This window comes from Mobula birostris, chromosome 4, assembly GCF_030028105.1.
Source record: "Mobula birostris isolate sMobBir1 chromosome 4, sMobBir1.hap1, whole genome shotgun sequence".
NCBI lineage: Eukaryota > Metazoa > Chordata > Chondrichthyes > Myliobatiformes > Myliobatidae > Mobula > Mobula birostris.
The window spans coordinates 155,635,044-155,661,482 of record NC_092373.1 but is presented as its reverse complement, the minus strand read 5'-3'; the positions used below and the strand labels follow the sequence as shown (position 1 = coordinate 155,661,482).

General features: G+C 40.8%; 1 protein-coding gene across 3 annotated transcripts in view; it reads right to left on the bottom strand.

Annotated features, from left to right (window-relative positions):
• LOC140196680 (dihydropyrimidinase-related protein 1-like) overlaps nt 1-26,439 on the bottom strand; it is a 48,429-nt gene that overhangs the window by 9,620 nt on the left and 12,370 nt on the right. For all 3 annotated transcript variants that reach the window (XM_072256290.1, XM_072256289.1, XM_072256291.1), the window contains exons 2-11: nt 21,196-21,284; nt 16,116-16,300; nt 14,347-14,511; nt 11,017-11,078; nt 10,243-10,323; nt 7,218-7,286; nt 5,751-5,871; nt 3,906-4,062; nt 1,285-1,426; nt 130-300 (exon numbers count right to left, since the gene is read on the bottom strand). In XM_072256290.1, coding sequence (XP_072112391.1) covers nt 130-300; nt 1,285-1,426; nt 3,906-4,062; nt 5,751-5,871; nt 7,218-7,286; nt 10,243-10,323; nt 11,017-11,078; nt 14,347-14,511; nt 16,116-16,300; nt 21,196-21,284 — 1,242 coding nt within the window. The remainder of the gene's footprint in view (nt 1-129; nt 301-1,284; nt 1,427-3,905; nt 4,063-5,750; nt 5,872-7,217; nt 7,287-10,242; nt 10,324-11,016; nt 11,079-14,346; nt 14,512-16,115; nt 16,301-21,195; nt 21,285-26,439) is intronic.

Sequence of the window (26,439 nt, the reverse complement as noted above, 5' to 3'; positions counted from 1 at the left end):
TCAAATAAATATTCCCAAATTCTTGAAACCAACTTTCTCCAAAACAACAATTACTCTGGACAACTTCTAGATAATATTTGTTTTCAATGAAGCCACTCCTGCTCCATCTCAAGTAATGAACTTCCTTACCGAGCGGTGTGTCTTGGCAGAGATTGTTTTAACAGTGTCTGGGTCCCAAATGACGATGTCAGCATCAGATCCCACAGCTATCCTTCCCTTTCTTGGATACAAGTTAAAAACTTTGGCAGCATTGGTGCTGGTGACAGCGACAAATTGATTCTCATCCATTTTACCTGTGGCCTTTCAACAAAAAGAAGAATTTCAGTCTAGAGTAATACTGAATGTGGACCATCAAGCCAGATTCAAACCGATTTTGTCAAACAGAACAATCCCAGTCCAATTCCTTGCTCTTTGCTGGGAACCGCAAGGAATTCCCTCTCAAGTGCCCATCACATTTTTTTTATTGCTTTTCTTTCTATTTTCCTACAGGTAACAATCCCATATATATTAAATTAATCCATCATTTACCCATTCTCCTATCCAGATCACAAAAGGGGAACAATCCATCTAGTACCATACCTATTAAACATGCAAATATAAGGAGTTACATTCCACTTCTGAGGCTTGATTCCATTGATAACACAGAATCCAATCTGCAGAGGCAAAGGCTGTGTGCTTGTTATGATGGTCTTTAGCTCACTGGGATTTGTTCTCAAAATCATATTTTGTATGGCTTTGGGCTCTGTGCAGGTAATTTGGCTGCATTATGTTCATCAGAAAGCTGAAGTAGGTACAAGAATTTGTGAAGTCTCCTCCTCACTAATTTTCTGATGCATATATCTAACAACCATAAACTTGGACACAGGAAGATCTAGCAGCCACTAAATTATAAATGGACACATCACCTTGTCAGTTTCTAAACCGCACAAGATGCCACATTTGTGACAGGTCAGGCAATAGTCAAAACTCTAACAGACTACAACTTGTATGAGGCTTTTCTGTTCCTGATTGTTTGCACAAAAGAGGAGTGTAAATTGTCTCGAAAAGAATTAAGGATTGCCAATTGCCTTCACATGAACAGTAGTATGTTAACAAAAATACATTAAAAGTGTCAGCATTACTTCCCTGCCCCCCTTTCTTTCTACTTAAATATCCTACTCTTAATGCTTCAACATACACTGATTTAGAATCCATCAGTTTCATTTTACTGCTCTGACAGTGAGGTTTAAAAAAATCCCTATGTATTCCTTCCCGTCATCCAAATTTTGCACTAAAATAACTTACCACAGCTTTTTCCCAAATAATGCTCATTCTTTCCTCAATGCCATTGGTGCCTTCAGGAATTAAGCAGAAGTTATCTTTTCCAATGGCTTTCTGAGCAGTGGTAAAGGTACTATGGCCACTTCCCGTAACCTGCAGGTCTCCACTAAGGGCAAAAAAATTCATCATCATGTAATTGTACAGTAGCAAAGAGAATGCAACTTTTTTTAATTTAGGTTTTGCAGCAACAGAAGAGCACAGTGCAGTCCTCCAAGAAACTATTCCTCAAGATGTGTAGAACTTGCCCTTTGCCTATTCTTGTCAGCTCAAAAGGAATCCTAGTTTCCAGAAGTGATGTCATCAAAGTGGCTTGGTAACCAGTCACAGGAAGCAAACAAACTTTTGTTTTTAAATAGTTTTTTAAAATACTATACAATGTTCTAATTAGAGATTGAAATAAGCACACACAAATAACCTTTGAAGGGTTAAAATAAAACTGAATTTTGAATATCAATCTGAAGGAAATACAATACGCATCAATTAGTAGCGGGAAAAAAGACTGCTAGAGCAACTCAGTTGGCTAGGCAGCATCTGTAGAGACAGGAGGATGGTTGATAGCTTGGGCCAAGACCCTGCAACAATCAGTCAACTATCTCTCTGCCTCCACAGATGCTGCCTGACCAGTGGAGTTCCTCTAGCAATTTGTTTGTTTGCTCCAGATTCCAGCACCTGCAGTCTCTTGTATTTACACATCAATTAGTGTTTAGGACAAGATAGCTTGCAAAGCAGTGGTAAAAGGCTACCACGTTATTTAAAAGTCCCTTAGATCTTATGGGAAAAATAGCAGGGTTTCACAGTATTTAAAACAGGTCTAGTTCAAAACCAGCTTTTATTCTCATCAGCTGTAAGTAATTTCATTTGATTTTATTGGAGATAACTGCAAAAAGCAGCCTGTGAGGAGTATTTAATCCCTAGCAGAAACACTGGGATTGGTTCTCAACAACAGACCCAACCAGTTCCCCTCCACCACCACCCTCCTCTGTCTACAGAACTGGTCCTTGCCTCAATAATCTCTCCTTCGGCTCCTCCCAATTTCTTCAAACTCAACGGGTAGCCCTGGGCAGCAGCATGGCCCGCCACTAGGTTTGCCTTTTTGTTGGTGACGTAAAACAGTCCATGCTCTAAGCCTTCCCTGGTAATGCTCCCCAACTGTTCCAACACTTCCCGAACATCCACACTTACCCCATCTTCCCAACTCCTTAACAGGGATAGAGTTCCTCTCGTCCTCACCGACCATCCCATGAACTTCTGCAAACATCACATCATTTTCCACAATGTCCGCCATCTTCAACGGGATCCTACTACCCAAACAATCTTTACCTTTCCCCCATTCTCTGCTTTTGGCAGAGATCACTACCTCCATCATTCCCTTGTCTATTCACCCTCCTCACTAACCTCCCTCTTGGCACATATCTCTGCAAGTGACAGAAATGCTATACCTGACCATTCACCTCCTCCCTTACCTCTATTCACGGCCCCAAACGGTCCTTCCAGGTGAGGCAATACTTCACCTGTGAATCTGTGAGTTTATCGATCACATCCGGTGCTCCTGATGTGGCCGCCTCTACATTGGTGAGACCTCACATAAACTCTGGGAAAACTTTGTCAAGCACCTTTGCTCCATCCGCCAAAAGCGGAATTCCCCAGTTGCCAACCATTTTAATTCCTATCCCTATTCCCGATGTGACATGTTGGTCCACAGCCTCCTCTTTTGCCACTCTTGATAACTCTTGAAGGTGACACAGTCCAAAAATAAATCAGGACAGTTGTCAATATGCTTTTTAATCACATCAGAGAACTCTATAAGTATAGAGAGAGTTGGTTTTAATAACAGGTCAAAATTACATTTTGACTGTATTTGTAAAACATATAAAAACACCTAAATGGGTTTAATTGCCACTACCTTTTTTAATCTATCACCCAAGGATATCTAATTTTACAATGGCTAAATCTAGTTTTTCCTAAGTTTATAAGAAAACCTTCTCTACAGCTTCTCTAAATAATTTCACATTTAATACAAATAAGTGATTTTGTGGGCAGTGGTACAAAGCCACGTATAATCAGGAAGAGCCCAGTACTAAGACACCTGATGCCAGTCTGGTGAGAGTGAATGTACTCAGCCCCAGCCGGCCTGGGCTTTTAAGAGAGGTGGGTGGGGAAAGTCTGAGCTAGAGTTCCTGGTTTAGCCTGCCAACTACACACCAGCCAGTGTCATGTCACTGAGCAACACAAGGGTCAAATTACTAATGTAAGTGCATAGATAGTACATGCAGAGCAGTACAAATAATTAACAAAGGGTTTTAGACCCATTGAGGCCACTTCTAATTAATATGATTATAAGGATGAACCCAGGAAGAATATTGTTGCAATCATCCCTGCTGAAGGCATGTTCTTGGATGATATATTGCTGTTTAAAACAGCACTTGCAGGATAAATTACCTAACTATAACAAATATGCATTAAAATTCAATGTTCTCATTGCATACATTAATCATTTGAAATAATAAAGAAAAAGAAATTGGTCTCTATCACTCAGTGCCTTGGGTTTGCCAAGTACTCATGTCAAAATGATGTAGCTCTCCTACCAGGCTAATAGTGAACTCAGGTGGTCAGGTGTTGTGGGGTCAGGACTCAGTGGTGGTGATGCCACAAAGGCCGCAGCCTTGGCCCAATTTCTGCTCCAATAATGTGTTCCATCTGTCCCAAGGCTTGCAGTGATTGGCTCTCCAAAAACTACAGCTCCTGTTAAGAAAGGAACATACAGAATCTGGCACTGGAGTCCTCCTATTAAATACCACTCAATGGTTTTATTCTTCAAAAAGTAAAACCTCAAAATAATTAAAAAGAGCAATTAATAGTTTGTTTGAATATTATAAGACCATAATAAGACACAGGAGCAGAATTTGGCCATTCAGCCCATCGAGCCAATATACAGCAATATTGGTTACATTTATATAGAAAGCAATTTTTCTCCCAGGGTTCCCTAGAACACACAAATTCACACAAGCAACTTGTTTTCAATGACCTCATGATCTAGCCATAAAGACAATCTTGGGGGGCAAGAAAAAAAACACTAAGTACATCACCAGAAATGGCCATTCAGCTTCTCATCTCCTCTACATTTGATTGTTCAGTTCTAGTTCAATTGTTTCTGTAGCAGGTTATGAGATGTTCATCATATTTTTGATACTTCAACACAAAATACAGCCTGGCTGTCTTCAGTACAACACCAAAGAAGTGCTGCACCCATTGGATTTCTGCCTCCCTTCCCAGGTAGTTGTAAAAGTTCATATGTCACAACTATGAAGGAATTTTCAATGCTGTCCTGCTAATCCAACATTTCTAGAACAGATTGATATGCTGCTTGTGGGAGCTTATTGGAAACGCATTGACCTTTTCTACATTATAACACTGATGCCAGTTCAGAAGTGCCACAGTTACTGTAAAACTCAATGGATGTTCTGAGAAAAACTTGAAATGCGTTGTAAGAATACAAGTCATTTATTCTCACCTAGAACCCATCTAATTTAAGGTGGTTGCGAGATTAGCTTTATTTGTCACATGTACATCAAAACATACAGTGGAATGCGCTGTTTGCATCAAATTAAATCTGCGAGTATTGTGCTGGCCAGCTTGCAAGTGTCGCCATGCTTCCAGCATCAGTAGAACATGCCACAACTCACTTAACCTAATCCTACATCCTACGGAATGTGAGAGGAAACCGGAGCACCCTGAGGAAATCCATGTGGTCATGGGGAGAATGTACAAACTCGTTACAGACAGCGATGGTAACCAAACCCTGATCTTTCAGCTGGCACTGTAAAGAATGGTGCTAACCACTATGCTGCAGTGCCGCCCCGTGAAATTTTTCCAAATTTGCTGAAGCTAGAAACTTCAGTGCAGGATAGGGATTTGGTACTTCAAGTAAACAAAGTCATTTGTTGCAGATAAGCAATTATAAAGACAAACCGAATGCCGGCATTTTATCCAAAGGGGCTGAGTACAAAGGGGAAAAAACTGTGTTTCATCTCTGCTGGACATATGCTTGTCTCCATCTGGATTACCTACCATTAGAGCAGTGTATTTCACAAGGGATGCAGTGCAGTTTCATCACATTGACACCAGAACAGAGATTAACTGACGGGAATGGGTTGCATCAGTTTGGCTATTATTTGAGAGATAGCCAATGTCATCTGTAATTACGGAAAAATAGCCTCCATTTTAACTCGCCTGCTCTCAGCAAAATAACTGGCTGTATTTTAAATGGTGCAATGTTTTTGAAAGTCACTGCAGTTAGATCGATATACGGTGATTTTTTAAAATACATGACTTGTGTTTTTAGCCTTATACTAGAACACCAAAACTGAAATACTGCAGGGATGATGATCTGAATTCTCTAAGGCAGAATTTGGAAGATGTGTGCTTTTTACCTTTTTTCCTGGCTTGAGCAATCACATCCGCTGCACTCTTACTCATCACCTTGGTGATGTACAGGGGACAATTGATCCGATTGGCAATAGTGATAGCACGGTAAACAGCCTCTGCCTCCAGCTTTGAAAAGAGAACCCACACCAGCAATTATCAAGCAAATCCACAGAATAGATAGGACTTTATCAGTCTAACAACAACATTTACAAATACTCTACTCCTTTCTGTATTGCAATAACTTTATAATCTCCGATTCGTCCCTAGCAGCAAACAAGTTCTTCAACTGCCCATATTCTAAGCACCCACTCGAGGTGTTAAGGACTCAGATGCCATCATTTCAACAAAATATCAGCAGGTATGGACAGCAATTGCACAGACTGAATAACCGAGCATGGATCTCTTGGCTCTCAGATCACGGAATTAGTGTAATGTACCAGGGTAGATTATGTAGTGGCACATTTGCATTGTGAGCACTCAAATATTTCAGATAAAGAAGCAGTATCCAATAGATGAACTAATCCCATTTTAAATTTATACTTTCTATCTAGCCTGCTTGAAATGTCTTCTCTGGTAAGTTGTAAAGGAATTCTTTTTAAAGTTCTCTCGTCCTTATTTGAGAGACAGGTTCTAAGTCAGAATCTTAAAAAAGTACAACAACTAAAATTTAAATACGATCATCAAACAAGAGAGGAGGCACCTCTATAAGTAAAAGACTTTGACTGGACATCCCTGAGATGAAAAAATACCCAGACATTGAAGTTTCCAGTTACAGGACAGCTGCATGAGACTGCCTACTTCAGACTTAAAAATTAAACACAGCATCAAGTTACAAGCATTGTGCACATAGAAACGTGGTGTCAAATTCCAACTTAGATATGCATTCTCTAATATTTATTGGTATGTTCTTTAACTGGAATCTGAAACATCTTGGTATTGATTCATTGAAGGGATGTCGAGGATATTGTTTTTCAGTTATAGAGGTGACTGAAGTTTTTGTCCTGTGGTCTTAATACAGCCATAATTATGTCAAACAGAGAAAGCTTGATATTTTGGTGAAGAGCCAGCTAGATACCGAGCAACACACACAGAATGCTGCAGGAACTCAGCAGGCCAGGCTGCATCTATGGAAAAAAGTACAGTCAACGTTTTGGCCAGCATTCTGTGTGTGCACTTGGATTTCCAGCATCTGCAGATTCTCTCTTGCCAGCTGTATACTGAGTTGTACAGATTGATGGTGGTCTACGTTCAGTGCAAGAGGTTAGTTGTGACCATGGAAGTTTCACAACGATCAGTCTCAGCTCTATTCAGGTGAATGGATGGCAGAGCTGCTGCTTCAGAGTTTCAGCAAACTTGGTTCAATGCTCATCTTTTCTGCCCTTGTGATAAGCACTATCAGGTGATTAAAGTCATCTGTCCTTGTGTCTTTGGCTATATGCACAAGTAGGCAGCAGAGAAAATGAAGACGTTACCTCTTCTGGCCTGCTTAAAACATGACCTTCAGGTCCTGTAATTCCCATTGCCAGGACTCGCTTTTGCTCCTAAAAACAAATATTTATTACATTATTTAGTTTTTAAAAAGTTGACTTTCTATAGGACTATACTGTTAACACCAAAAACATTACCCTCATTTAAATGTCCCATTATTAGCGTAATGGAATTTTTAGCTGCCTATTTGAACCTCCTGGTGCTACATTTTACCGATTGGGAAAGTCCAAGTCAAAGTAAATTTCACTATATACTACCATGTTCCTGCAGCCATTTACAAGAACATAAAGAAATCCAATTGAATTTATAAGTAAAAGCTGACAAACAAACCATGTACAAATAAAACTACAAAGAACATAAGTTGTGGAGTCCTTCAAAGTGAGGCTCAACCAAGAATCTAGAAAAATCCATTACTCCGATGACAAAGATTTAAAAAAAACATGTTCAGTCAGAAGGAACTTGCTGCTCTTTAAGCAGTTTGAAAGTGTGCATCAGCAATGTACAAAAGCTGGCATGAGTCTAGGGCCGTCGGCACGATACTATTACATCTCAGGTGATCTGGAGTTCGGAGTTCAATTCTGGCACCGTCTGTAAGGAGGTTTACATTCTCCCATGAATGCATGGGTTTCCTCCGCGTGCACTGGTTTCCACCCGGGTTAGTAGGTTAATTGGTCATTGCAAATTATCCTGTGATTAGGCTAGTGTTAAATAGGTGGGTTGCTGTGTGGTGTGGCTCATTGGGCCAGAAAAGTCTGTTCCACACTTATCTCTAAATAGAATAAAGTAAAATAAATTGCTATTGGGATGCTTGCATTTGAATTCTGTCTATTTAATGCTGAATAAACTAATACAACATAGACACCTATTGTACATCCAAAGTCTTTTCAACAAAGGACATCTGGAGACTAAAAGGAGACATAATTTCCTTCTCCCCTTTAACCTTCTCTACCACAGTGGTTACGAATGCAGTGGTCTTCTCTGTCAGGCCTTCAGACATAATTTTCACTACTAATGTAGAGATGTGGATGGTACAAACTAAGTTGTCCCTCAGAGTGAAGACAAAAATAATTGTGGGACCTGTAATTCTTGGCATACTAAATCTGAGGTATGAATGTTCTGTAACACGTGGTTCTCTGCTGTCACTGAGTAGCACACCTTCTTTTCCAATGATAGGCCTGGCTTTAAACAGTTTGAAAATGTGCATCAGCAGGGCTACTGCTTGAGCTCCAAAGAAATTTCCCTCCTGCTGTCTGAGTCATCACAAATTACGTGAACCAAGGCGGCAGGAGCAAACCACCGCTCTTCAGTTCAAGATGTGCTGCTGCTGTATGAAGGGGGCTGGGATACATTTAACGTCTAACTGTGTGCACTTTCTGCATACCAGTTTCAAACCACAAGGACACAGGTGATCATCTGATGGGATGGAATCGCGTAGGTTAGGTAAGTGTCTAAATAATTAAAGTCCTTCAAAAGTACCAACAGCCCCTTTGTAACTGCATAATGTACTCTTCTTAAATTTCAAATTCCAAGTGCTGCTTTCAAAGAATTTCTACAACTTAGAAAAATCATTTACTTTCACTGATGCAGTGAAAGACGATGAAATCACTCACACACCAGCAGTGCAAAAAGGTTGCAAGGTACAAACCCTCTGCTGCCTTCGATACCATTATTGGGGGAAACATTGTAAAGTCTCCTTTAACTGTGGAGAGTTAAGGGTACTGGGTGGGACAGTCGTTTACTGCAAAGCAGTGGGACTCAAGATACACACTGGTTGGCATTCAGAGAGCAGCAGCATAAAGCTACTCCATGTAATGAAAGATCACTCAGCTCCAACAGTCTCTCTCATTATCTTCTGTGCCACTTGATGAAAACTGCTGTTTCCCCTTCTCTGTGTTTAGCTGTAGAACTCGCCACAGCACGGTAAGAAGCTCAGTGGTTACTGAGCACCATTCAGAGAGTAAGTGGCAAGTTCACTTCATCCACACTCCCAGCACGTCACATTCTCATTAACATCAGCCACTTATGTAACGTTTCACTACACATAATGCTACAATGATGACTTTAATGCAGGCTCTATTAGCACTCCTGTACGGAGAAAGCATTCTGAGTGCTGAGGGAGGTGCAAATATATTTCTAACTGACTGGATATTCAGGGATTTGGGATGCTTACACCAGACATGTTCTGCTCTTCTGATAACAGGTGAGTATTTGTAAAGAAAGACTACTTCGCTCTTCGGTACTGATATCAGAGAGTATGTAGAGAATAGAAACCAGCCAAAATATGACTCCTTGTACTTACCAGCTTAAAGAAGGAAGAGTTCTTCTAAAAAAGAGCGTGGTAAACCACATATATATATATATATATATATATATATATGTGTGTGTGTGTGTGTGTGTGTGTGTGTGTGTTGTAACTGGGTTACCTGTCTGGACACGCCCCTCTGCTGACTGCTCCTGTGGCTCCTCTCACAGACCCCTAAATAAGGGCGATTGTGTCATTGCTCCTCCCTCAGTCCAGGACAGATACTCAGCATGGACGTTGGTCCACTTACTGTTAATAAAAGCCTTTCAGTATTTACTCTACTTCCAGTCTTTTGGAGTAATTGATAGTGCATCGAAGAGTAATAACCTTAATTTGACTTTAAATCTAAAATTGATGTGTTTCTTTAAATGGGACAGGATCAAAGTGACCTCGTTTTAAGATAAAAGTCGTTTAAGAAGTATGACCAGAGGTGCCCTTCTGGTCCGCTGACAGCCAAATGGGAAAGGCAGATGTAAAGTACATATTAACATTGATCTCACCAAAAGGGTGAGAGCTAAAAAGTCCTACCCAGTCCTATGTTCCAGTCTAAAGACCAAATAAAGCCAGTGGGTCAGGACTGGTATAAACTACGTGGTACGTCTGTGAGCTGTAGTGCTTCTCTGTCTGCACCCACATGACCATTAGGGAACAAGACTAAATGGGGGTAGCACCACGCTGAAGTGAAATGAATCACAACAGCCACTCACCTCAGCAATCAATTCACCATTTTCTGCATGGAGCATAATGACAGCACCCAGGTCCTTCAAGAAAGTAAACGCCTCATAAAGCTGAAAACATTTAAAAAAAACAATTGAATGAAAATGGTTTCAACTACAGCAGTGACATGAATGGGTATCACTACTCTCTACAAGATGTTGACACAGAAAGAATACTAGACTTTTTTCATTCTATGGTTTGAGGGTTATGAGCTACTAAACAGAGTGCTAAGCATCAGCTTTAAAGGGTAATAAGGGCTAATGACTCTTAGTAGACATGGTTTTAAATTTTTCTTAGGACATGTATATTCTGGCATTTTCCCCCTTCCTTTCCAGTCCTGAAGAAGAGTTTCAGTCTGAAGTGATGACCATTTATTCAATTCCATAGGTGCTGCCTGACCAGCATTGTTGCTTTGAATTTCCAACATCTGCAGAATTTCTCATAATACAGTGCCAGTTGAGTGATATTACTGCAATTATTTGCAAACAACAGCAAAATAAGCAGAGCAATCTGTAATTTTAAGACGATCAACCTATCAGCCTAGAATAACTTTAATCCAATTCCAAGCAACTAAAATACTGCACGTTTGGGTCTACCAATGAAGTTTTATCCATAATCATAAACTGCAGCAAGTTTTCAGATCCACATGAAATGCTGCACAATGTTTCTCATTTTCCCCAGGGTCGCAGTGGAACTTAGACTTCCATCCTTATTGGAATGCCTGGAAGAAATAATACCTCAGCAAAAGAAAGTCACCGTCTTACCTCACTGTCTGTCAGTTGGAATAGATCCTTATATGCCATGTAGACTTGAAATGAATTGATATCTGTTTTTTTTTTGAAAAGAGAAAGTACATTTTAGAACCAGAATTTGCCACTAATTGTTTGACAGATCAAAATTGTAACAACTGTACAAATTGTACAGAGCACAAAACTGAAATATTGTTGTAAAAGTACTTACATACTTTCAACAAACTCCAGAATTAAGTTATTTGATTTTAAGGGTTAATGTACACCATTTCACTACCAAGCTGCAATACTTGCAGACAGCATAGACATTAGGTGTGGTTACTACAGACTGTGTGTGTTCCAGCAGATATAAGGTAGAGTTTGCCTATCCACAGTCTCTAAAAAACACTACTCGCCTTAGTATCCAACAAGCATTGTCCAAGAAGTAACATGAATTTCTAAGACTTTCATTTGAGAACAACTAATTTTGTAAGGTATTTCTAGTTAAAACCTATACTCTGATATTCTGCTCTCTCCCCTTTGCCTCGGCAGGGTGCTGCCTTACACCCTAATTAGATCTGCAATCTAGAACACTGCATCATTCTCTTCCGACGTTAAAAAATGTGTACTGTATGTAGTACCAATATTCACACCTATGCGCCAAAATGTTTGTGAAACTGGGCAAAAATATGTGAAAATTAACACTGGCATTTAATGAACAACTTCACACACTGCACATCATGTCTGGGAAACAAGTCACTGCTTAAAGAACTCTCCCTATGGCAACCATAGCTGAGCAGCAAGAAATAGTAAACAAGAGATTAGGGTAAACAGAGGTTAGGGGACTTGATGGTCTTCTATGCGAATGGGCATACCCGTGACTTCCATCCCCAGAAAATGAAATGAACTGGTTGGCACCCATGCGACACATGGCTCCAAGCCACAATAACCTATTGATGATGAGTCAGTCAATCAGTTGGGCACCGTAGTGTTATCACCACTACCACTCGGAGCACTGGAGTTCAGAATTCAATTCTGCACTGTCTGTAAGGAAGTTGTATGTCCTCCCCATGACAGGCATTGGTTTCCTCCGGGTGCTCCGGTTTCCTCCCACATTCCCAAGTAGTACCGGTTAGAGGGTTAATTGATCATTGTAAATTGTCCCGCCATTAGGCTAAGGTTAAACAGGTGGGAGGCTTGGTGCTGCGGCTCATTGGGCCAGAAGGGTCTGTCTGCACTGCATATGTAAGTAAATAAAAGATGCTGCTCACAAGTGATTCACTCTTAAGGTGACTGTGGTCAATGAATTATTTAATATACTGCTGGCACACAATGTGTACTGAATGCACACAATGAGTCCTTCTCAGAACACTTTCTGTGAATCAACAACAAAAGTACTAGGTTTCTCCCATGATTGAGGGGTTGACCTGATGGAGGTACAGCATATTAAGAGCAGGAGCATATAAACAAGGTGAAAGCACATCATCCTTTTCCGAGAGAAGGAATGCTGAAAACAAGAGGGCACAGATTTGAGAGCAGAGGTCTCAGGGATAGCTTCTGCACGCGAAGGGTGGTGCATATTTGAGCTACCAGAAATAGTGATTGAGATGGGCATATTGGCAACATTCAAAAGCCATCTAGATGGACAGGAGAGGATTAGAGTGCTATGGACCAAACACAGGCAGGCGGGACTAGTTCTCTGGGTAAACCATTCAGCTTGGATAAGTTGGGCCGAAGAGGCTTGCTTCCATGCTATTAAAACTCCCCTGTCCATGTACCTATCTAGATGGCTTTCGAGTGTTGCTAATGTACCTGTCTCCGTCCGTATTTCTAAAAGATCTTTCCAAATATGCTTCACCCTTTGCATGAAGAAGCTACCCATGATGTCCCTTTTAAATCTCTCACCCCAGACTTAAACCTATACCCTTAGATTCTATGAGCTCCAGTATCTACCAGCACGGATTTTGTGGTACAAAATCTGTGACATCAGGAACAGCACTAATAACTTCCTTGTGCCAAGCTTACCAAGCTGTGGTAAGGTGAATCACAGTCTAGACCAATATCTCACTAGTCACTAATCAACCTGGAAATGATTAGATGATCTAAACATGTACAGACGGGTCCACTTTTTAGAAGGTTAAGTCACATAACTAATTAAGTATATTAATGAATTTTAGAGTCCACTATATTTTCTTAGGATAAGCTGTAAGATTGAAAAGAGACTCTATAGTCATTGGTGCACTTTGATTGCTTTAATGCGAGACCCCTATGTTTCAATTACGATACGAGTATGATATCACTTATATGATTTAGTATACATCCTACAGGCCTACTGTATCTAGAAAACAGTGGGAATGGGCGATTGTGCAAGATATAATGATAAAATGATGGGAAAAGATCAGTGGCAGATGAAAATTGAAATCAGCTGTCTTGCAAAGAAAAAAATACCACTTGTGAAGGAACTGTTGTGCATTTTTTTTCCCCCAAAACAGAGCTCGCCAGGTTGATGCTCAAGAGAAAGCAATTACAAATGGCCTTCTTGGTACCTTGGCCTTCCAGCACAGCAAGGTTGCAAGTGACAGCAACATCAAAGAGTTTCTTTTATGCACTTCAGGAAGATTAAATGGAAACGCAACTTGATGAAAGAATAATGAGAAAAACTGTAAGAGAGGACAGAGGGTGAGGGACAGGAAATTGATGTTTGCTATGAGGAATTACACAGTCAGGCCAAGGAAGGCTGAGAGGATAGGAGGCCATTTAGTCCCTTGGACCAGTTTGGCCATTAGTTTATTAATGAGGCACACATCAAGACCATTCCTACCATTGGTCCACATCCTTTTATACCCTTACCTCATAAAGATCTATTTTAGTCTTGAGTATTTCTATTACCCTTCAACACAAGGCCTAATTCTGCTCCTATGTCCTATTGACTTTAAGCACACTCTTCTAAATATCTCCTATGCTTTGTGTTAACAAAATAAAGCAGGCTATCAGGAATGAACCAAAAGAAAACTTGCCTCTTTCTTAATGGTTTCATGTTACTTTTATGAACAACCACCAAGCATTCTTTAAAAATCCTTTCTTTTAGCGGGAGTTTCATACTTAAAATGGCAAGCAAATTAAAGTTAGCTCCTAGTTACCAACATAATATTTCCCAGCACAACGACACTTTATCTGCCCTCGCAGCACCCTTCTTCACTGTTACACATCCTTCACCAGTACTTTCAAGCAAACTTTGCCTCTTCTCCATTGCTAACTCCTACCTTGTTTTACTCCAGTACCATATCTCATCACATCAGTCATTAAATTCCTCCCAAACCACAAGCAATGTATTTTACTTTTATGTTACTTATGAGGCATAATGACCTTTCTCTTGTACCAGGATCTCCAACTCTTCCTTGATTCCTTCATTCCAATGAGGAATATCCACATGTAGAGAGTAGTCACAACAGGAACGGTTATCTGCTGTCTCATGCCATTTTTCAAAGGCTGTCAGCAAAGTAGCATTCTTATCTGGTACAACATGGTCAACTGCATAAAGAACATTTACAGATAGATCAAGAAATTAATTAGATCCTAGAAAGGTTTCAGAGATCAGAACCACTGAAAATAAGATATTGAAAGTCTATCATGAGGTACATTTTGTTACTACGATTCCTTTAACTTTAGCAATATAAATATTCATACATACTCTTTCTGCTATTCCTTGCAATGGTTTTGATTAGATAAAATAAGCTATTTAAATGTCTTCACAATTCAGAGACTATTTTCAGAGAGGGGTTAAAAGAAAATAAGTCCTGCACTAAAAAAATTAAGCTTGGATATATGGCAGATTGTCCAAAGGGCCAGGAAGGATAATCCATTTGTAAATAACAAAATATTTTGAATTTTTATTAACTCGTATATCACCTTACAAAGAAGCATATTCAGAATGGAACATCCATCTAGAAGCAGAATTCATTGTAACCAACCTCTTTAGAGGCTCATTTGTAAATTCTATTAGAATATCTTTCAGACAAATGCTTGTGTAGACAAACACTGGTTGGAATATTCTGGTAATTCAGATTATTAACACCCAAATTTGTTTTTGCACCTTTAATGTAGTAAAATATGCCAAGGTTTTTCCATTAGAAAGTAACAAACTGGGGGGAAAAAGCACCAGATATCAAAAGCTTTGTCAAAGGAATATGCTTTCAGAGCTTCTTAAAGAAGGAGCAAGAGGTGAAGAATTTCAAAGCCGAGGACTGAGGCAGCTGAGAGCAGAGCAGCAAATGGAAGGTGAAGGAGGAGGGGGAGACATCCAAGCCCGGAAATGGAACACTGCAGAGTCCAGGGAAGGCTGTGGGGTAAGAGGTTATAGAAACAGACTTGCATTTAGAGGTTTAATAAATCAGCACATAACTAGTGACATCAAAAACTCTTGCAACAACGTACATCTTCAAATTCTTAGCTTAGGGAACACTGAAAATCACAAAATTGGAAATGATCTAAGAACTCAAATGAGATGATCAGTGCTTGCCCAATCTTAAAACTTAATAGAACTTGACTTAATTCCAATCAAATGACATATTTCAAAACAGTATTTCCCCCCCCATTACAGCAAAAGTTCATGAGTTCATAATTATTCCTCACAATCCTGATTCTAAGAAATAGGAATAGGTCCAGCATCAAATATACTGTACAGTACAAGAATCTTTTCCACTATTACTTACTCATTTGTTCCATATTATGTGAAGTTTATATGATTTCCCTGTGGCCACACACGTTTCCCTTGAGTGCTCTGGGATTCTGTCACATATGAACACTGCAATGTAAATTGGCTGCCGTAATTATCATTAGTGTAGGTGCCCATAGAGAGAATCTGGGATTGGCATCTATGGGTGTGTGTGAGAAAATGGGTTGTAAGGAAATTATAATGGGTGGAGGAAATTCTATTTCTCTGACAACCAGCAGAATGGGCTGAATGTTCTCCTTTATGTTATAGGAAAATATGAGGAAAAAAAGACATCATTTAACATACCCTGGCAATTTATTGAAGAGTTTTTTTTTTAAATGTCCTGCGTTAACAAAAATGTTCCATTGAAGATAAAAGGCCAGGGATGGGGAATGCGCATTAGAAAAGCTGTATTTCTTACTTATCATGGTCGTTCCTCCTGCTAGGGCTGCCTTTGTTCCTTGAAAAAAGTCATCTACACTAGTGGTGCTCATATGGGGTTTCAGCAAATAGGTGTTTGCATCGATTCCTCCTGGGATAACCATCCTGCCGTTCGCCTCAATAGTCTTCACATCAGAAGGAACATTTAGATTGTCCCCTATTTGTCTGCAAATTAAAAACAAACATAAATCATAATATATGTAAATGTAAACAGATTTTAAATTCAAGAGTAACCACCAATAAAGAAACGTTAATGGTTTTGATTCTAAGAAAAGTTTAATTATTAACTTTGTTGACATTGTGATCCTTTGAAATTCATTTACAGCAGTTTCTCCTGTCCTTATTGTGATCCAAATTTGTCATATGATGTCAAGACTACAGGTACAAAATGGAAAAAAAACACATAAAATTGCTGAAATCATGGACACGGGTAGAAAACTCTCGCTGAATACCAAGCCAATTCTGACAAACAGCAGAGCTGTGACACAGAAGCCTGGGAACCAATGCACAAATTAGGCAGAGTCTACGTAGTAAGAGGGGCACACAGGAGATAAGTGCTTAGACTACTGCTACGAATATTGCCTAGCCAACTAAACAGCAATTAATCTAGGAGTCCTGTGCATGCCCTTCCAAATATGAAAGCAAAAGATTCTGAAGGGTCAATATGTCAGCTTCCTTCACAGCTGGGTTCAAGTCAAGTTCCAATAGCATACACCAGATCTATTGCAATTCCCAGAACAATGCTGTGGAAAGCCCCTTAGATCTGGCATCAGCAACCTGATTGATTTCTGTCACAAAATCTGATGGCAGAGAGGAAGAAGCTATTCAACTATTCCTGAATTGTAGAGTGCGTGCCTTCAGGCACCTAGACCTCCCCTCTGATGGTAGCAAGAAGAAGAGGGCATGTCCAGAGTGATGGGGGTCTTTAATGATGGATGCAACTTCCTTGAGGCATCGCTCCTTGAAGAAGTCCTGGATGCTGGTGAGGCTAGTGCCAATGATGACGCTGATTTTACAACTTTCTGGAGCTTAATTTGATCCTGTGTAGTGCCCCCCCACCCCCCCGATACCAGATAGTGATGCAGCCAGTTAGAATGCTGTCCACAGTATATCTGTAAGAATTTGCAAGTGTCTTTGGTGGCATACCAAATCTCCTCAAACTCCTAATGAAATATTGTCTCGGTCATAACTTCTTTGTGACTGCACTGATAATGTTGGGCCCAGGTTAGATCCTCAGAGATGTTGAAGCCCAGGAACTTGATACTGACCACCCTTTCCACTTCTGATCTCTCAATGAGGAATCGTGTGTGTTCTCTCGGCTTACCCTTTCTGAAGTCCACAATCAATTCTTTAGTCTCACCGATGTTGCGTTCACAGTTGTTGCTGCAACACCACTCTACCAGCTGATCTATCAGCCTCCTGTATGCCTTCTCATCATCATTTGAAATTCTTCCAACAATCGTTGTGTCATCAGCAAATTTATACATGTCATTTGAGCTGTACATAGCCACACTTTCATGGGTGTAGAGAGTAGAGCAGTGGGCTAAGCACACATCCCTCAGGTGTGCCAGTCTTGATCATCAGTGACGCAAAGATGTTATTTCCAACCCATACAGACTGTGGTCTTCCAGTGAGGAAGCTGAGGATCTTGTTGCAGAAGGAGGTACAGAGGCCCAGGTTTTGGAGCTTTTTGTTCATAACTGTCAGAATGATTGTGTTAAAAGCTGAGCTGTAGTTAATAAACAGCAGCCTAACATAAGCATTAGCATTGTCCAGGTGAGCCAAGGCCAGGTGAGGAGCCAATTCACTGTAATCCCATTGACTGTAGACCTATTGTGGCAACTGGCAAATTGCAGTGGATCCAGGTCCTTGCTTAGTCAGGAATTGCTTCAATCCATAAACAACCTCTCAAAGCACTTCATCTCCATAGACGTGAGTGCTACTGGACGATAGTCATTAAGATAGTTCAACCCGCTCTTCTTGAGCACTGGTATGATTGTTGCCCTTTTGATGCAGGTTGGAACTTCCACCTGTATCAATGCGAGATTGAAAATATCTTTGAGCACCCCACCAGTCCACCAGTTGGTTGGCACAGGTTTTCAGAGCCCTACCAGGAACACCATCGGGGCTTGTCACCATGTGAGGGTTCACACTCTTGAAAGACTTTCTGACAATGGCCTCCAAAACAGAGATCACAGGGTCACCGGATGCCGCGGGTGCCCTCATAGCTGTAGTTTTATTCCCCATTTCAAAGCAAGCATTAAAGGCATTCAATTCACCTGGGAGTAAAGCAACACAGCCATTCATGATGTTGGATTTCGCTTTGTAGGAAGTAATGGCCTGCAAACCCTGCTGAAGTTGACGTCCGTCCGATTCTGCCTCAAACCTCAATTGGAATTGTTCCTTTGCTTATGAGATAGCCCTCTATAAGTCATACCTGGCATTCTTGCATAGTCCTGGATCACTAGACTTGAATGCCACAGAACTAGCCCTCAGCAGACTACGAATCTCCGGGTTCATCTAGGGCTTTTGATTTGGGTATGTACAGTTTGTTCTCATTGGCACACACCCATCCACACAGGTTTTAATGAAGTCAGTAACAACCGTGGCAAATTCATTGAGACTTGAGGATGAATCCATGAATACTGTCCAGTCCACCAAATTCAAAGCAGTCCTGTAAGCATTTCTGCCCCTCCCTCATCCATACCTTCTTGGTCCTCTCTGCTTGTGCTGCAGTCCTCAGCCTCTGCCTATACTCAAGAAGCAGAAATACAACCAGCTGATCAGACTTTCCAAGATGCGAGTGTGGGATGGCACGATAAATACTCTTGATGGTAGTACAACAGTAGTAACCTACCAAATCCATTCATTGAAAATTTATTGAAACCTACCAAATATTGAAAGGCTAGGATAGAGTGGAGGTGAAGAGGATGTTTCTAGTTGTGGGAAACACTAGGACCAGAGAGCACAGCTTCTCAATAAAATGATGTTCATTTAAAACAGATGAGAAATAATTTCTTTAGCTAGAAGGTGGCGAATCTGTAGAATTTATTGCCACAGATTACCAATCATTGAGTGCATTTAAAGCAAGTTTGATAGGCTGATGATTATTAAAGGAGTCGAAGGTTGCAGGGAGAGAACAGGAGAATAGTGCTGAGAGAGAATTAAATAAATCAACCATGATCGAAAGTCAGAATTGGCCTAATTTCTGCTCCTCTGTCTAATGGCCTAATTCTATTTTGTTCTACTGTGGTATTTTAAGATAACTGCTTAAATATATGTGCAGAACATTGATTTCCAGATTCTGGTAGAACTTCCCTGAAAATAAAGGCTGGCCTTTACTAAAGTTAGAATCTATAGAGCAGCAAACTGAACAATTATGTTTGAAGTATATGGAGTGGGTTCCCTTCTTGAATGGGACTCGATCTTGATGTACTTATATTAACATTATCCAGCAATGCATCCAAAATTATGTCATATGAGGCCTATGCAAAAGATCCTTCCAGTTTTCTCTCCCACTAACAGAGTATATAGTTTTCCACTTGGGATCACCCTTGAAGATGTGTGGAGTTATTCACTTTAACCTTGGATGTGTTCAGTGATATTAATCAGAAGAAAATTAGGCCAACTCTTCAATGGCAAAGACATTTACTTACACTGGGTAACAACTCAGGTAATAAATACCACACATCGTGTGGTATTTAGCTGAGCTTAGGGAAACTCTTTCCTTGTCCCATTTTGTAATACAAGTAAATTTTCTGAGTAGCTCAATTTCAGTTGGAAAGTGACTGTGAATCAGTGGACAAGAGTGACAGTTAATAACTATTCCACAGCATTTTTTTTCCATGTGCTTCTGTACTAAGAAAACAATTATGTACAAAATCCAAAGTTCCACCTTCTGCTTACTCACAAGTCCTGACCTCTGGAAGTGCAAATGTGTGAACATTGGGTAGGAGACAGGTGGCATCGAATTGTAATGCTCTCTATACTCTGTGAATTTAACGGTTCAGGCTCTTCCAAGATCATTTGGAAAGAAACTGTATCCCATTTAGGGAAAAAAAAGTAGGATTCAGTTGTCAATACTCAGGTGAATGTCACAGGCAGCATTTAACTCACATTCATGAGAAAATCTGCAGATGCTGGAAATCCACAGCAAGACACACAAAATGCTGAAGGGTCTATGGAAAAGAGTAAACAGTTGATGTTTCAGACCAGTAGAAGGGTCTCGGCCCTGTCCTGTCCTGTCCTTATGAAGAGTCTCAACCTGAAATGTCGACTGTTTACTCTTTTCCATAGATGCTGCCTGGCTTGCTGAGTTCCTCCAGCATCTTGTTTGTGTTGCTGTAACTCACATTAATACCTTAATAAATCTGGATTTCTGAAATAGAACCGTCTCATATTACTTCACAGTTTTACAGTTTAATTTGTATTTTGAAAATGTTCAGATTGGCAGATGTAACAATTATTGAATGCAATAATCAGTAGCAGACATCAATAACTACCTGTACTACCTGACATAAAGGAACAACCAGGCCTAATAACACCATCCACATTCCTACTCTAAGGCATAAAATTATACCAGACTGAAAGAAAATTTACTGTTAACCTTATAAGGGTTTACTTTTTACAGTAACATCCCATGAGAAAAAAAATTATATTTCTCTCAAATTTCAGTTATAAAAAGCAATCTAACCACAAGCACAATCCAATATAACTCACAGCAGGTGGAACACACTGCTAGCAAACTCAGCCTCTGAAATTCGAGGCATTCACATTGATCCATTATTGGCTCATCAAAGAACAGATAATTTTGTAAATCCCCAGAACTTCGACATCTGTTCAGATATAGGTTACATTGGATTATTTACACATGCTTATGAATATTCCCTTCCCTTTGTTAGTATCCACGTTATAGCAAATCTTCCACATTTTATACATATATTGGTAATTTACTAGGGGCGTTCCAAATGTACTTACACTAAACCATGTATTACAAAAACATGTACACAGCTGTCATTAAATTCCATAATCATAGGAGAGCTTATTAGAGATGTTTTTACCTTATGATTCCATCTTCTAGATAAATATCAGCATAGAAGGACCGGTCTTCATTGATGATCCTCCCACCCTTGATAAGAATCCGATCACTCTATAAAAGAAAGCAAAAAGTTGAATACAAGAAAAACCTTGAAAACCCCTACCACTAAGGTAAGGTACGTCTCATCCGGAGTTTTTCCAGTTAGCGGACGATTTCCCTCCACACCTCTCTGACGTAGTGGGGAACCGCGTACGAGGCAAGTTACAGTAGCGGCTTGCTATTGCCTTCTGCCGGATGAGTTTCCAAAGAGATCATCAGCTCATAACCCAACACGGATAGAAAGCGTGCAGGGGAGCCAGCTGGATTCGAACTCGGGACCTTTCGTCCCGAAGTCCGGCACTGATGCCACTACGCCACCAGCCGGGTCTCCGTACCATGATCAGAACAAAATAAAAGCAGTAAAGAAAAAGCTTTGCATTAAACAAATTTGTAATTATACCCACTATTGAAAGATTACTGATATACAGTTGAAGTACATTTGGAACCAAACTGGGCCTGTGTTTGGTTAGACCCCCATGAAAAACTGCACAATGTTACAGCCGTCTATCCTCACTATCAACAATTCCACATGAAAAAGCTCATTTAGGACCAGTAAAGAACAAGAACAAAATTAAAACTAAAAGAACCAGTACAAATTCAAATCCTTACATAAAATGGATGTATCTTCAATGTCAGCCTATTATCTTGTACAATGCAACAATTTCATGGCATACCTTACTCCCTTGGTGGTTAAAAACTCAGTCACAACAACAAAACCTCATCTCGCTCACAAAGAAGATGTGTCTTCATACTGAGAGTTACTCACATCCTCCTACATTTCTGACTGTTTCAATTTCCTGCCAACAGCTTACACAGAATAGGACATTTCGAGCAATTTAATTTGCTTTGGAATCATACCAGCTGCATACAATAGATTGATGACTTTCCTTGAGAAAACCTTGAAATGCATCCACCCTCTGTAGTAGCAGCACAATATTTTGGAAAGCTTCCCACATGTGGCAATGTCCACAAGACAAACTGCTACTAGCAATCCTTCCAATAAGACAGATTGCACAGCTGGAAACAACAGCAAGAGTTCAAAACTTCTAATTAGCCATCAAGCATGAAGGATTTTTTTTCTAATATAGCATATTCCCTCCAATTTAAGAAAGAAGTAAAAATTGGATCTCAGTATCTCAAACCATTTTGGAAATTTATTAACATTGTAAATCTTTTCCTATAACCTAATTGGTAATTTTATCTACAGTAAGTCGTTAGCCCAAGTGGAAAGTAAATAAAAATGAGTCCCTATAATTAATTACAAACAAGAGAAATTTTGCAGATGCTGGAAATTCAAGCAACACACAAAAAAAAACTGCTGGAGGAACTCAGAAAGGCCAGGCAGGATCTATGGAAAAGAGCATAGTCAACATTTTGGGCCTAGACCCTTCAGCAGGACGGAGAAAAAAGATGAGAAGTTGGAGTAAGAAGGTGGGGGGAGGGGAGGAATAAATCCAAGGTAGCAGGTGATAAGTGAAACCAGCGGAGTGGAGTGCGAAATAAAGAGCTGGGAAGTTGGTGAAAGAGGTAAGGGGTTGGAGAAGGGGGAATCTGATAGGAGAGGACAAAAGGCCATGGAAGAAGGGGAAGGGAAGAGAAGCACCAGAGGGAAGTGATAGGTGGGTAAGGTGATAAAATTAGATATGAAATGGGAATGGGGAATGGTGAAGGAGGGGATGGGCATACCTGGAAGTACAAGAAATCGATGTTCATGCCATCTAGTTGGCGGCTACCCAGACAGAATACAAGGTGTTGCTCCTCCAACCTGAGTGTGGCCTCATTGCGGCAGGAGAGGAGGCCATGGACTGATGTGTCGGAATAGGAAGTGGAAGTAAAATAGGTGGCCATTAGGAGATCGCGCTTTTTCTGATGGATGGAGCGTAGGTGCTCAGCAAAGCTGTCTCCCAATCTCACCAATACACAGGAGGCTGCACCGGGAGCACCAGATACAACAGACAATCCTAATAGACTCACAGGTGAAGGACTCACCTGGTAGGACTGTTTGGGGCCCTGAACGGTAGTGAGGGAGGTGGTGTAGGGGCAGGTGTAGCACTTGTTCCACTTGCAAGGATAAGTACCAGGAGGGAGATCAGTGGAGAGGAATGAAATGGACAAGGGAGTCATGTAGGGAGTGATCCCTGTGAAAAGCAGGAAGAGGTGGGGAGGGAAAGATGTGCTCGGTGGTGGGATCTTGTTGGAGATGGCTGAAGTTACTGAGAATTATGAGCTGGACGCAGGGGCTGGTGGGGTGGTAGGTGAGGACAAGAGGAACCCTATCTGTGGTAGGGTGGCGGGAGAATGGCATGAGGCCAGACATGCGTGAAACAGAAGAGATGCAGTAGAGGGCAGCGTTGATGGTGGAGGAAGGGAAACCTCAATCTTTGAAGATGGAGGCCATCTTATTTCTGGAATGAAAAGCCTCACCCGGAGATCAGATGTGGTGGAGACAGAGGAAATGAGAGAAGGGGACAGCATTTTTACAAGCAACAGGGCGGGAAGAGGTATAGCCCAGGTAGCTATGAGAGTCACCCAGTTTACGAAAGTTATCAATAGATAAGCAGTCTCCAGAGATAGAAACAGAGAGATTGAGAAAGAGGAAGAAGGTGTCGGAAGTAGACCAGGTAAATTTGAGCGCAGGGTGGAATTTGGAGGCAAAATTGATGAAGTTGACAAGCTCTGCATGGGAGCAGCACAAATGCAGTCATTGATATAGTGTAGGAAAAGCTGGGGAGTGATACCAGTGTAAGCTTGGAACATAAGACTTTTCCACATCACGGATGAAAAGACAGGCATAGCTGGGACCCATGAGAGTGCCCATGGCTACACCTTTTGTTTGAAGGAAGTGCAGACATGCCACCTCTCCCGGAAATTCCGGGAGTCTCCTGCATATCGGTAGTGACTCCCTGACACCCAGAAATTATATATAATATCCCGGAAATAGATCTTTTTGAGAGGGAGAGGGAGAGCTAGCATCCTGGTTGGTCTCTCTTCGTGCTAAGAGTCAGGTTGCGAGGAAACAATATGATTTGGCGATATGAAACGATATGAGTCAGCTGCACCTTTCCTCATTCCCTGTCACGCACTATTGAATTTGAACACACGCAAGGTCATCAGTGACCAGAGACATGCAGAGGAATGGGTCCGTGACCCATTTGTGAATGTTTCCGGTGAATCATTCATGTCAGCACGGGAAAAAAATCAACTCCTCAAGCTTGCAAATGATGGTGGGCTGAAAAGTATGTTTGACATAACATCTCTGCCGTCATTCTGGATCAAAGTCAAGGCTGAATATCCTGAGAAAGCCACGAAAGCACTGTAAACGTTGCTTCCATTTCCAACATATCTCTGTGAAGTGGAGTTTTCTGCAATAAATGCAACGAAAACTAAATTGCGGAATAGACTAGACATAAGGAACCCCCTTCGAGTATCGCTGTCTCCCATCACCTCTCGATAGGACTGTGTTGTTGCAGGAAAACAAGCCCAGGGCTCCCACTGATTCAGTGATATTGGTGTGTTGCAATGATTTTATATGTTCATACAGGGAAAATATACGCTGTGTGTTTAATATCCAAACGTTACTTAAAATGTTATGATGCGATTGACTTACCACCTATATAATGGTTGTGATTAACATCCCCGCCCCCAATCGGCCAGTCCGCAAGAATATTGTCAATATTAAACCGGACTGCGGTGCAAAGACGATTGCAGACCCCTGCTAAGTAAACCTATCAGTATTCTCTATGGGCGAGCTTTACAGTCCACCGCAAAAATAATGACAGTGTTGATCGCTGCGTTGTTTGCAACAGTGACTTTTCTATTGCCCATGGTGGGTTAAAACTGTAAAAGACATGTTGAGGTGAGTTTAACAGGTGTCATTCGTTCATTAGCATAGCTAACATTATTTAAACTAGCCGGCTGGCTGCTAAGGAGCTATGCTATCGATGTCCTACGTGATGAGGCCAAACCCCCTGAAGACTTGCTTAAAGTTGTAATGGAATAAACATGATAAGTACATATTTTAATGTCACATTTTCTGCATATACCCAACTTGGTTTACAGATTAGACAAAATCACTAAACAAAGTTTTACATACACCCTTGGAGGTTGACCGGGGGGGGGGGGGGGTGCTACCTCCCTGAAATGAGTTTTTGCAGGGTGGGATGTCTAGAAGTGGGAGGAGCCAAAGGAGAAATTATTTAGAGGGAGGACAAGTTCCGTCAGGCAGAGGAGAGTGGTAGTGGAAAGGATCTGGTTGGGTCTGGTGTCCAGAAAGAAATAGAGACCTTTGACGCCTTCCAGATGGGGGATGGAGGTGTATAGGGACTGGACATTAGTGAAAATAAGATGATCGAGGAACTTGAAATCATTGAAAAGATCAAGAGTGTGTGAAGTGTCACAAATATAGGTAGGAAGGGATTGAACCAGGGAGATAAAAACTGAGTCAAGGTATGTGGACACAAGTTCAGTGGGGCATGAGCAGGCAGAAACAATGGATCTACCTGGATAGTCAAGTTTGTGGATATTGGGAAGGATATAGAAATGGGAGGTGTGGAGTAAGAGAGCTACAATGTTTGTGGCAGTGGATGGGAGAACCCCAGAGTCAATAAAGTCCATGATGGTATGCTAGACAATGCCCTGGTGCTCCTTAGCGGGGCAAAATGTACTAGTTCCAATGTGTCCCAATTAACTGAAATCCACTGCATATTAATTCATTTTAGTCAAAGCAACTATATTTACTTAGAATCCTTAGCTTGTCTTGAAACACAGTCTCTAAGCTGTAGAGTGATATTTTCTCCAGCAAGGGTATTTCTAATCAATGTATTAATTCCACAGCTCCGGAAACATTAGCAATGCACACAGCTACATTTATAAACCCAAGTGCAAAAGTTAATTCATTCACTTCAACAAAAGGTCCCTGTGAATGACTCACCAGTTCTTATTTCGGGGCTAGAGGTAGAAATGGTAGGCAGCTTCCAGTTCCTGAGCATCAACATCTTAGAGGATCTATACTGGGCCCAAGACATTGATATAATTCATCTTGGGCACAACTCCCTCTGCCATTGAGGAAAACTTCAGGAGGTAGTGCTTCAAGGAGGCATCCATCATTATAGACCCTCACTATCCCGGAAAGCCCTCTTCACTTTACTACTATTGAGGAGGAGCTACA